This window comes from Rhinoderma darwinii, chromosome 7 (assembly GCF_050947455.1).
Source record: "Rhinoderma darwinii isolate aRhiDar2 chromosome 7, aRhiDar2.hap1, whole genome shotgun sequence".
NCBI lineage: Eukaryota > Metazoa > Chordata > Amphibia > Anura > Rhinodermatidae > Rhinoderma > Rhinoderma darwinii.
This window is the reverse complement of record NC_134693.1, coordinates 65,533,138-65,546,751: the sequence shown is the minus strand read 5'-3', so window position 1 is coordinate 65,546,751 and position 13,614 is coordinate 65,533,138. Positions and strand designations below refer to the sequence as shown.

At 43.6% G+C, this 13,614-nt stretch overlaps 1 protein-coding gene across 1 annotated transcript in view; it reads right to left on the bottom strand.

The window, feature by feature from the left end:
• Positions 1-309: 309 nt before the first annotated feature.
• The window catches only part of DDR2 (discoidin domain receptor tyrosine kinase 2), a 121,128-nt gene continuing 107,823 nt past the window's right edge, over positions 310-13,614 (bottom strand). Inside the window, exons 15-16 of the mRNA XM_075832266.1 lie at positions 3,949-4,098; positions 310-2,191 (exon numbers count right to left, since the gene is read on the bottom strand). Of these exons, the coding sequence (XP_075688381.1) occupies positions 2,051-2,191; positions 3,949-4,098 (291 nt within the window). The 3' untranslated portion in view covers positions 310-2,050. The remainder of the gene's footprint in view (positions 2,192-3,948; positions 4,099-13,614) is intronic.

Sequence of the window (13,614 nt, the reverse complement as noted above, 5' to 3'; positions counted from 1 at the left end):
TGGCCTGTGATTGGCTGGAGCTGTCACTTGAACTGAAGTGTCATCCCGGGAGGTCGGACTGCAGGAAGGAGACAGGAGTAATCGGTAAGTTAGAACTTCGTTTTTTTTTTACAGGTTCATGTATTTTGGGATCGCAAGTCACTGTCCATGGTGCTGAAACAGTTTAACTCTTTCAGCACCATGCACAGTGAATGTCTTCCGACGTCGCGGACCGGAAATTTTTTTGCCGGGTTCGGCCAAAACGAGTTTGGCCGAACCCGGTGAAGTTAGCTTCGGTTGTCGGGGTTCGCTCCTCGCAAAGACACTCCGTTTGGATGCTTGGAAACAGAAAAGCACGTGGTGCTTTTCTGTTTCCATTCATCCTTTTGACAGCTGTTGCGCAAACACGCAGTTCGCACGGAAGAGCTTCCGTGCGACCTGCTTGGTTTTCACGCACCCATTGACTTCAATGGGTGCGTGATGCGTGAAATACGCAGAGTTATTGAACCTGTCGCGTATTTTGCGCAGCGAACAAACGCTGCGCAAAATACACGGACTGTGTGTACTGCCCCATAGACTTCTATAGGGCATTGCGTGCCGCGCGAAAACCACGCGGTCTACACGCTGCCAAATCACGCTCGTGTGAATCCCCCCTAAGAGTGAACAGATTCAGGTATTTCATAGAGCAAGCAAGGATCTGTACAATATACTCTACATTTTACCATCCATTTGAAGACTGTTGTTTCTAGATCGGAAACAATTGATAGATGCACACTGTTATTTGGTGAACTAAGAATCATGGGAATATAATAAAGCAATACTTTTAGTTATGCTATAAGATACATACGTATATATATATAACTACTAGTTACATTTTAAACATTTAACATTTTTTTTTTATAGATTTATGATAAATAAAACAAAGTTAAAGGGGTCCTTCAGTTTCTAAAAGGTTATTATCAATTATTATAAAATTTAAAAATAAGTAATTTACTGATATACATTATGCATTTTTTAACCTGCCATCAGCATCCCTACTATGTTGTTTTTTTTCTTTAATATGGATACTTTTGTGGGAATCTATTGAAAGCTGTAGCTCTAACCCATTGTAGCAGAAGTGGTGGATGTGCAAGCAAGCGTGTGAACACATTGCCAGCAGACTTGTTTCCCACCCCTTGTTCATTGGTTTGACAGGTCCCATGCCTACCAATATAACCTACCCCAATCCACTGAATGCAGATGTAAACAAAATATTTGTGACAATATTGCTGGAAGAAAAATTCTTTACGTGTTTAATATTTTTTGAATGATTGTTGCCAAAACTAAAGGAACCAAAGAAAAATTTTAAATATGTAAACAGATCATTCACAATTGATCGCTTTCCAGGTGACAGGAGGGTATGTGCTCAGCTAAAAGTTCACAGGGAAAGGATTCAATTCTAAGCATTCAATATTTTTGGTATGGTGTATTCTGGGCCGCATTTCATACAGACTTGCCTGAAATTCACTTTAAGGCCCCCTTGTACATGCTGCCGATTTTGTTGCAGAAAATTCTGCCACTGAAAATCAGTTCCATTCATCTGAATAACGGCTCGTCCACACGTTGCGGAATTGATGTGCTTTTTCTTTCCGGAATTGCGGACGTAAAAAGCGCAGCAGAATACAGTAGCAGTTAAGTGGGTGGGATTTAACAAATCTCATCCACATGCTGCGTAACAATTCCGACCAGAAATTGACCTGCAGTGAGTTTTTTTCGGACCGCAGCATGTCAACTCCTGCTGCAGAAAGTGGAGTGAATTGCTGCGCTTTTCAGAGATGTCACCATCTCCCAGCATTGTGAAAAACACTGCAAAATATGCACCATTTTCTTCCATAAAAAGGGGAGAGTCTGCTACTTTCAACGGAATTGCTGCAGAAATTTTCTGTAGCAATCCGTTGTACTCTAATACTTGCATAAATCCATGTGCTTGCTGCAGAAAAACCCCATTCTGATTATTAGAATTGATTTTCAGTTGGATAAATCTCTGCAACAAAATCTTGTGTGTGTGAATCCAACCTAATGGCTTTAATAATCAGTCTTTCAGATCAGGGTCTAGCTGCAAAAGTTGGTAAATATCTTGAAAGCTAGGCCGGTCTTTGGTTTCTCTTCGCCAACAACTCAACATGAGTTTATAAACCTTATCAGGACAAATCACTGGCTGAGGAAGGTATACCTAACAAAATAGAAAATGAGAATATGTACACATGTATTAGAATAATTATTATTATTATTATTATTATTATTAATGTCCTGAGACTTAACATATTACTGTACAATCAGAAAGAATAGACTCCAAACAGGGACTAAATACTAATACTACCTATAATTACTACCCTTGAAGAATTATATACGATACAAATAAAAGGGGAATATTTCTATACCGCGTTCCAAATTATTATGCAAATCTAATTTTTCGCTGATTTTCCTAAATAGTCGATGCAAATGACAGTCAGTATAATCTTCAAGCCATCAACCATTGGAGTATAATGCGAATTTTATTGAACAAATCTCCTAATGATAACAGATTTTTTTTTAGAAGTAAAAAACTCAAAATGCACTGTTTCACATTATTATGCACAACAGAGATCAAAACATTTTAAAGGTTGTAAAGAGAACTAAAATGGTAATTTGTTGAATTTGCAGCACCAGGAGGTCATATTTCCAAAAATCAAAAGCTCTTTCAATAAAAAAAAACTTAACAGGCCAAAGGTTCTCTATAGGGTTGAGGTCAGGGGAACATGTGGGCCACACCATGAGTTTCTCTCTTTTTATGCCCATAGCAGCCAATGACACAGAGGTATTCTTTGCAGCATGAGATGGTGCATTGTCATGCATGAAGATAATTTTGCTACGGAAGGCACGGTTCTTCTTTTTGTACCACGGAAGAAAGTGGTCAGTCATAAACTCTACGTACTTTGCAGAGGTCATTTTCACACCATAAATGGGCCTACCAGCTCTCTCCCCATGATTCCAGCCCAAAACATGACTCCGCCACCTCCTTGCTGACGTCGCAGCCTTGTTGGGACATGGTGGCCATTCACCAACCATCCACTACTCCATCCATCTGGACCATCCAGGGTTGCACGGCACTCATCAGTAAACAACACGGTTTGAAAATTAGTCTTCATGTATTTCTGAGCCCACTGCAACCGTTTCTGCTTGTGAGCATTGTTTAGGGGTGGCCGAATAATAGCTTTATGTACACTTGCAAACCTCTGGAGGATCCTACACCTTGAGGTTCGCGGGACTCCAGAGGCACCAGCGGCTTCAAATACCTGTTTGCTGCTTTGCAATGGCATTTTAACAGCTGCTCTCCTAATCCTATTAATTTGTCTGGCAGAAACCTTCCTCATTATGCCTTTATCTGAACGAACCCGTCTGTGCTCTGAATCAGCCACAAATCTTTTCACAGTACGATGATCACGCCTAAGTTTTCTTGAAATATCCAATGTTTTCATACCTTGTCCAAGGTATTGCACTATTTCACGCTTTTCGGCAGCAGAGTGATCCTTTTTCTTTCTCATATTGCTTGAAACCTGTGGCCTGCTTAATAATGTGGAACGTCCTTCTTAAGTAGTTTTCCTTTGATTGGGCACACCTGGCAAACTAATTATCACAGGTGTCTGAGATTGATTACAATGATCCAAAGAGCCCTAAGACACAATACCATCCATGAGTTTAATTGAAAAACGAATAATTAAATTTTTATGACACTTAAATCCAATGTGCATAATAATTTGGAACACGGTGTATATAACTGAAGCTAGCTTTACACACTATTATATTAGTATATACATATTCCATATGATACCCACGTACAATAATAATTTCATGTAATCAAGAGATAACCTATCTAATTGTCAATATATACTTTGCAGAAATTATACAAAATTTTGATCTGAAAAAGTATACAAGTATACAAATATGCACCTGTTTCCCTTGATCTCTAAAAAACTCTCCAGTGTTCTCAATCACGTGCTCATCAGACATCTCACTATATGGCTGTTCTTGGCAAAAAGTCAACATCTCCCATAAGGTCACTGCAAATGCCCACACATCACTGGCAGTTGTGAATTTGCCCTGTAGAATAATAAACATTAAAGGATCAATATATGTAAAAACACAGTGGCCATGTTAAAATATATGCTTGCCTATTAATGAAAATGTCAGTCGAACATGTGGTAGCAACCAAGGTTGTTTCTAAGGGTATGTTCACACGCAGTGTTTTGAGGCGTAATTCGGGCGTCTTACGCTTCGAATTACACCTGGAAAAACGCCCCTAATACGCCCACAAACATCTGCCCATTGCTTTAAATGGGAATTATGATGTTCTGTTCCCACAAGTCTTTATTTTACGTGTCGCTGTCAAAATACGGCGCGTAAAATGACGGCTCGTCAAAAGAAGTGCAGGACACTTCTTGGGACGTTTTTGGAGCGTTTTTTCATAGACTCTATTGAAAACAGCTCCAAAAACAGGCTTAAAAAATGCCGCGAAAAACGCGAGTTGCTCAAAAAACGTCTGAAAATCAGGAGCTGTTTTCCCTTGAAAACAGCTCTGTATTTTCAGACGTTTTTGGTTAAGCGTGTGAACATACCCTTAGGGTGGCTAAGGAGAGTATCCACCTGGGACGCTGGACTTTAAACTTAGGGGTTGGAGAACGCTGTACAGACTCCCTGAGCACTTCTTACAAAGTGGTAGAAGTAAATGGTTGGTGGCACATACGTATAAACTTTTCTTCAGTGTCTCTTCAATTTTTAAATGATTGAAAAGAAACAGAATAAAAGTTTATTAATGAAGAACTAAAAATCCTCTTCTGGTGTATGTGCCATCTATAATACATTTCTTGCTTCTACAACATTGATTGTTCTGTGTGCTGACCTAGAGGGGTATACAGAGTGACGGCCCAAGCAGGCTGCTGCTGTAACAATTGCTCAAAGCAAATTATTTGTGAGGTCGACGACCTCATCTCCTTGTGCAATAAAGTAGATTTATGTTTTAGGAGGAATGCGCAGGAGGGGGAACAATCAAGGCACACTGCTATTAGAATGGATCCTCGCTTCCAGTTAACCAATGATTACCATTACCGCCAATTTCTCCGGGAAGAACTCATGCAGATACACAGATCTACACTCACTCTTAAAGAACGCATAAGAAGGCGGAGGCATAAACTATGCCTCTACTGTGCGTTCTCTGACCATTTCATAGAATCTTGTTCTTGTCTTGGCCGATAACCCCTCAGCCTGGATGATGATAGGAAGGTTGCCAAAAGTTTCAGACTTATCTCCTGTTCTACTCATTCTGATTTTTTTCATCGACATTCCCCTTTTTTTGCAGGGTCTTTTCAGTCCGATCCGGATCCAACTTTCTTATTACTTACTGTCCCAGTGCCAAGAATGTCAAAGTTGATGCTTTATCCAGATCTTTTGACCACCTGCCATATCCAGAAATATAAATTCTAAATATTTTATTACCCCAGCACTCAAAAATATGATTTGACCTGGGCATTGCTGGTACTGCATGAGACGTGATATCAAAGACTTGTTCCTGTGCTCATCACAAAATCCCCAGAAATGCCCCTTTAGTCCTTTGTTACACCTTGAACCACCTGACCAGCCTTGGTACCATATCTCTATGGACTTCATCACAGAGTTACCAGTTTCTTAAGGCTTTAACACAATCTGAGTAGTGGTCACCAGGTTCTGCAAGATTTCTCACATTGTCCCATTAAAAGGTTTTCCCAGCACAATCCCACCTGCCAAACACTTTCTTCAAGAGATCTTCCAACTCTATGGTTTTCCTACAGAAATACTATCTAACAGATTTGCTCAATTTGTCCCCATTTTGGAGAGCCATTTGTATCCTTAACAATTTTAAACGTAACTTTTCCATAACCTATCACCCACAGTCCCACAGACAGATGGAGTGGATCAATCAAGAGCTAGAGAAGTTTATTCGCATCAATGTCTTTGCCAACCAAGGCAACTGTTATTACCCTGGGCCAAATTTGCCCAGAACAACTTAACTCATGAATAATCTGGCGACAATCTGAGTGAGGTCGATGCATGCCGGCCAGTGAGTGGACCATTCCAGTCACCTCACTTGAGTCACCTGACCTCACATCGCTGACGTGAGGTCAGGTGACTGAACTGGTCCACTCCCGGGCCGGCACGCACCGACCTCACTCAGACCACCGCTGCCTCATTTACTAGTAGTAAATGACACTACTTGGTTTCGTCCGCCCTTCTCCTGCCCCTAAAATTTAGAAACTTAGCTGAGGCCGGATGTAGGGTTAGGACCTGTCCTAAATGCATGATGTGAGGTCAGGTGACACAGGTCAGGTGACTGGACCATTCCCGGGCTGCCATGCACCGAGCTCACTCAGACCGCCGCCTGATTCTCCAGTAGTGAATGACACTACTTGCACCGTCCGTCGTCCTCCTGCTCATAAAATTGAAAAATTTAGCTGAGGCCTCATGTAGAGTTAGGACCTGTCATTAATGCATTTGCTGCTAGCTGCGGCCTACTCAGACTTCCGCCGCAAAGCAAAATAATCGCATCGCTGTCGACACACCCACTGGATAGTTATTGAAACTGAAGTGTGTGCATCCTACAAATGGCGACTGCAAAGAAAAGAAAAGATGATGCGGAGTGTCAATCTTTCCAAGAAAAATTGAGAAATTATTCTTTTTTTTGTTGAAGACTAAGTGTGCTTAGTTTGTGGCGATGCGTGAGCAGTAATGAAAAAAGATAATCTGGAGCATCATTACAGCTCAAAACATGCTAAACTCAATGATTAGGGATGCCAAATGCGTCTGGATAAAATCAATGCTCTTCAGCGGAGTTTGGAATCACAAGACGAGTTATGTAGTCAGCGAGCTTATCGCAAAGAAGCTGAGGCCTGATGTAGAGGGAGAGTTTGTGAAAGAGTGCCTGGTGGCTGCTGCAGAGCTGTTAGCACCAGAAAAATTAAAACGGTTTCAGAGTGTTAGTTCGTCTCCTGAACATCTCAGATCGGATTACTGACTTTGCACAAGATATTGAAAAAACACTGAAGGATTCTGCAGGAGATTTCCAATTTTTCTCTCTGGCTTGTGACAAGACAACGCAAATAACAAATACTGCCCAACTGGCCGTTTTTGTTTGTGGGATGTCACGTACTCTCTGCCTGCAGGTCCCATTGGTCTCAGGACATCGAGAGTTAATCGCTCGGGCGTCGCCCTGCCTGGCAGACTGAGGCAATCTGCTGCCAATAGGAGCTCAGGAGCCTCAGGCCAATCAAAGCCTGGCTGATGTTCCTGAGCTCCCGCTCTCTCCTTATTTAGTTTAGCCTGGGATAGTAGGCCTTTGTCTGTAATTATCGTTTTCTTGCCTGGTGCTTTCCCTTGTTTCAGACTCCCCTGAGCGAATTGCTTTTTGACTTCTTATGACCTGACCTCGGCTGGATTCCTGACTTTTCTTTGCCTTCTGACTTTTGTTTTTTCCGCTCTATCCCGGTTTGACCTTGCCTGCCTGACTCCGCCTTTTGCGCCCGGACTTGACCGCGGCGCAATTGCCCTGCCTCTCCCTCTGTGTACTTCCCAGGTTACCCTTTGTTAGTTCATACTGTATCTGTCTTATTTGTTTGTCAGTTTCACTTGTACCAGTATAGGGAACGCCGCCCAGTTGTGCACCGTCGTTTAGGTCGGGTCGTACAAGTAGGTAGGGACAGAGGTTTGGGAAGATCAGGGACCTCACTGTTTACTGTGTATTTGTTCATGACAGGGATAACTGCAGAGTTTGACACACGAGAGGAACTCCGGTCACTGGAAGACATACAAGGCACTACAAGAGGTGAGGACTTGGTTTGAAAGACTTGTTTTAACAATGAAAAAACTTGAGCTAACATTTGAAAAGTCAAGTGGCTTTACTACAGATGGGGGACCAGCCATGGTTGGCTTGCAAAAAGGGTTAATTGCATTTGTCAAAAAATAACTGAATCGTCTCAGTCTTAATCCAAGTGATTTAATTATATGCCACTGCATCATACACCAAGAAAGTCTCTGTGCACTGTCATTGCGGCTCAACATTGTAATGTTAACAGTAGTGTCATGTATAAATTTATTGGTCAAACATCCAGTAAAAAAATTAAAATTCACTGAAGTGATAAATGAGTAAAATGTATAATTTTTATTTCATAGCTATCTAAAAACAGGGGTACAATCACCACTGTGAAAAGCCCAACCGTGTATTTAAAAACGTATTAAACACAATACTCCCAGTCCTAGTTCGTTTGCGAACCCTTTGTGACTGGGTATGTAAACAGAGATATCAAAATATGGAATCAGCGTATAACATTGGTAAAGCAGTGGTTTGGACCCTCGTTCACACAGGAGCCTGCGTTAACCGCACCAGATTCTCCCAATGTACAGATGCACAACAATGCCACTGCCCCCTACGCAAAATTCCCTCACTTCACCCGACCCTACGCGTTTCTATACTTATCATCAGGGGTCTGTCAGTCTGGCCAGGATGCCAGCGATATATCTTCAGCAGCAGGTATTCTACTGCACAACACGGAAGCATGCACGCATAGATGTCAGCGGCATGCTTCACTCTGGGACTCTGAGTCACTATGAACTGAATACTCCGCCCCCTGGCTCTGGCAACATACATCAAACAGCCAATCACACTGGCCCAGCACATCCATGATGCTCAACCATGTGACTCCCGGCTGTCAGCTGACATACCCGGAAGTAACAATGTAAACAACACAGAGAATGCTGACTCAATGGGAGGCTGTAGAAGTATCTGTTTGCTACACAAAGCCTCATGCTATTCAAGGATGGAGTATAACACTATTAGGTTGGATATATGTTGCGGATCAGCTCAGGACCGCAATTGGACTACCACGATAGGAGCACCTACCCTGAAAATACATAATATATGGATGGAAGAACGACGTAATGCATTACCATACCCCCACCCAGAGGACCAAAAATGCCCTATGACTTGATATGGATTGTATATTAAAAAAATTGGCATATCCTAGGAGCCGATGCGGACTTGGCGGATCAGATAACACAATGACCTTCAGTCACGTTCCGTAGAGGTAAAAACATCAGGGATAGGGTGATGCAGAGTTGTTTTGATCCAATAATCCAAAAGGGTACTTGGTTAGACAGGCAGATACCGGGTACACACAGATGTGGTAGTTGTAGAGCCTGTGATTTCATTCAAAGTGGAAAAAAATTCAAAAGTGTTACCACCAAGGTTGAGTATGATATCCGAGATTTTGTGAACTGCAAAACGGCTGGAGTTGTCTATTTAATCACATGTCCGTGCCCACTGAATTACGTGGGCAAGACGATACGGCAGTTTCGGCGCCGGATTAGGGAACATGTTGGAGATGTTACAAATGAAAGAGATACTTCCATATCAAAACATGTGCATGCAAAACATCAAGGCAGGGCAGAATGTTTAAAATTTCAGGCAATTGAATTGGTACGTCCTCCTAAACGGGGAGGGGATTGGGATAACCTCATTCTGCGTAAAGAGGCCCAATGGATCTACAGACTGGCTTGCGTACATCCTGAAGGTTTAAACGAGCAAACAAATTATACCTGTTTTATTTAATATACAATCCATATCAAGTCATAGGGCTTTTTTGGTCCTCTGGGTGGGGGTATGGTAATGCATTCCTAGTCCCAGTGTAGTCACTTGTAATATATCAATCAATAAGTAGCAGGTATGGCAATTGAGTCCAGGAGTGTGTCATATGTTTTATGTGAGGTTTACAATTACGTCGTTCTTCCATCCATATATTATGTATTTTCAGGGTAGGTGCTCCTATCGTGGTAGTCCAATTGCGGTCCTGAGCTGATCCGCAACATATATCCAACCTAATAGTGTTATACTCCATCCTTGAATAGCATGAGGCTTTGTGTAGCAAACAGATACTTCTACAGCCTCCCATTGAGTCAGCATGCTCTGTGTTGTTTACATTGTTACTTCCGGGTATGTCAGCTGACAGCCGGGAGTCACATGGTTGAGCATCATGGATGTGCTGGGCCAGTGTGATTGGCTGTTTGATGTATGCTGCCGGAGCCAGGGGGCGGAGTATTCAGTTCATAGTGACTCAGAGTCCCAGAGTGAAGCATGCCGCTGACATCTATGCGTGCATGCTTCCGTGTTGTGCAGTAGAATACCTGCTGCTGAAGATATATCGCTGGCATCCTGGCCAGACTGACAGACCCCTGATGATAAGTATAGAAACGCGTAGGGTCGGGTGAAGTGAGGGAATATTGCGTAGGGGGCAGTGGCATTGTTGTGCATCTGTACATTGGGAGAATCTGGTGCGGTTAACGCAGGCTCCTGTGTGAACGAGGGTCCAAACCACTGCTTTACCAATGTTATACGCTGATTCCATATTTTGATATCTCTGTTTACATACCCAGTCACAAAGGGTTCGCAAACGAACTAGGACTGGGAGTATTGTGTTTAATACGTTTTTAAATACACGGTTGGGCTTTTCACAGTGGTGATTGTACCCCTGTTTTTAGATAGCTATGAAATAAAAATTATACATTTTACTCATTTATCACTTCAGTGAATTTTCAAATGTTCATATTTGTGGGAGCACAATATATATCGTTAAAATACAGTGAATTATTAAACATCCAGTAAAAAATGGCAACGTTTCCACCCGTGACAAGTGGAGGGTCTTTCTCAAGCCTAGGCTGGATGTTTGACCAATAAAAGAACATACTGATTGAAATTTGGGAGACGTGTGCTACTGTTCAACCACGCTTTTTCTGAGGATTACATTACGTCAGACTGGGTTTGTCTGATCTTACAGCGTGTCACTGCTCCTGATATCTGGATTTGTGCTGCTTCGAATATTTTATTTTTTTGGACCATATTCTGAGAGACATAACTTTTTTTTATTTTTCAGTTAAAAACGCTGTGTAAGGGTTTATTTTTGCGGGCTGCGTTGTAGTTTTTATTGGTATTATTTTGAGGTACATTCAACTATTTGATCACTTTTTATTCTATGTTTTGGGAGGGATGTTGACCAAAAAATAGCGATTCTCGCATTGTTTTTTATTTTATTTATTTTTGGTGTTCACTGTGCAGGAAAAATAACATTAAAGTTTTATAGTTTGGGTCGTTACGAACCCGATGATACTAAATATGTTTATTTTTGTAACAGTTTCATTTTTTTCCTATAATAAAAGACTTATTATAGGAAAAAAGGCAGTTTTTTTTTAACTTTAAACTTTTATTTTTACGCATTTGTACAACTTATTTATTAACTTTTTTTTCACTTTTTTTTCATCCTTCTACGTGACTTGAAGGCCTGCACCTCTGATCTTTATTCTAATACACTGCACTACCCACATAGTGCAATGCATTAGAGCTGTGAGTTATTCACTGACAGCAAGCCTACTAGGCTCCGCCTCTTGGCAGAACCTAATCGGCTTCCGTACGTGGCCGACCAGGAGTCCATTGTTAGGCCTCCGGTTGCGAAAGCAGCCATCGGTAAACCCAAAATTGCATCGCGGGGTGCCGATATAGTAACCCCATAGCTGCAGCGATTGCTTTTGTGTGCTGCATCTAAGGGCTTAATTAGCCGGATCAGAGGCTAACTCTAGTCCTGGCCTTGCAGCAAGGTGTAAGCTGTAATATATACAGTGGCGGATTATCATTAGGGCGGTTCGGGCGGCCGCCCGGGGCCCAAGGCTCCCGGGGGGCCCATGGCCGACCGAACCACACATGATCGCACGGCCCCCCTCATGCCCGGTGTGGCGTCGTTAGCACCGGAGGGGGCCCCGGTGCTAGCGGCAGCCACATTCACACATCAATGAAAAGTTACTATAGTGACTGGGGCCTATGTAATAAACCACACGGGCCCCTGTTACTATAGTAACTGACAGTACTTCCCCCTCCTCTTCCTGGAGCGCATCGGAGGTTCTGACGTCACAGCGCTGTGCACAGGGCATAACGTCACGATGCTATGCGCCGCGCACAGCGTCCCGACAGTTGATGGAGTGAGGCCGAAGAGGAGATAAGTTTAATTTTATTGTCTTGCTGATGGGTCCGGTCACTTTCTCACACTGAATCGCCGACACGGACGTGTCAGCGATTCACAGTGTGAGCAAGTGAAGGAAATGAAGTGGAAGCAGCACTCGTACGAGCGGCTGCAACCCCTTCAAAACAGCTGATTGGCGGGTGTCCCGGGTGTCTGACCCCAACCCATCAGCTATTGATGGCCTATACTGAAGATAGGCCATCAATGTTTAGGGACTGGACAACCTTTAAAGCCTACCATGTGTTAGGCTTAGATACAGGGCCCCAGCTTATACTGCATAAGAATACTGTCTGCTGGACCCTGTATCTAAGCCTACATTAGGCTTAGATACAGGGTCCAACAAACAGTATCACACATGCACATGGGCCCTGTATCTAGGGCCCTGTATCTAAGGCCCTGTTCACATCACCTGTAAAGGATCTGCCAGGCACAGCTTCGGGGTTAACTCCCAGAACTAATCAGTCAGCACCTGAGAATACATCCCTGAGACTGACTCCTGCTTCCACCATTCAGGCTGGCAGGCTTAGGAGTGGGAGAGCCTATCGTAACCTGGCCAGACTCAGCTAGCTCCCGCCCTCGGTCTATTTAAGGATGCCCTTCCTTTCCCTCGGTGCTTGTGATTCTTTCCTTGTGGTTTCCTGGCCCAGCTACAGCTCCTGCTATTTTTGATCCTGCTCCATACAGACCCTGGCTTACCGACTACTCTTCTGCTTTTCGTTTTGTAACTCGCACACTCCTGGCTTGACTCGGCTCGTTCACCACTCTGGTTGCTCACGGTGTTGCCGTGGGCAACTGCCCCTTTTCCTTGCTTGTGTTCCTTTGTATGTTTGTCGTGTTTGTCGTGCACTTACTGAGCGCAGGGACCGCCGCCCAGTTGTACCCCGTCGCCTAGGGCGGGTCGTTGCAAGTAGGCAGGGACAGAGTGGCGGGTAGATTAGGGCTCACTTGTCCGTCTCCCTACCCCTGCCATTACATAATCACAAGCCCATACCTAGTCTACCCCTGGTCCCTGAAACCACTATGGATCCCCGTGAGACCCTGGCTCAGCAAATGCAGGGTCTCTCCCTACAGGTCCAGGCCCTGACTCAGAGGGTCAACCAGCCTGATGCTACCCTGGTAGCTCCCCTCACCGCACCTCTTGAACCCCACCTCAAGTTGCCCGACCGGTTCTCAGGGGACCGGAGGGCTTTTCTCTCCTTTCGGGAGAGTTGTAGGCTTTACTTTCGTTTAAAGCCTCATTCCTCAGGTTCTGAGAGCCAGCGGGTGGGTATAATTATGTCCCGGCTCCAGGAAGGGCCCCAAGAGTGGGCCTTCTCCTTGGCTCCTGACGCCCCTGAACTTTCCTCCGTTGATTGTTTCTTTTCTGCTCTCGGACTTATTTATGACGAGACTGACAGGACTGCCTTTGCAGAGAGTCAGCTGGTGACCTTAAGTCAGGGTAAGAGACCTGTTGAGGAGTATTGCTCTGACTTTCGGAAGTGGTGCGTAGCTTCTCGGTGGAATGACCCTGCCTTAAGGTGCCAGTTTA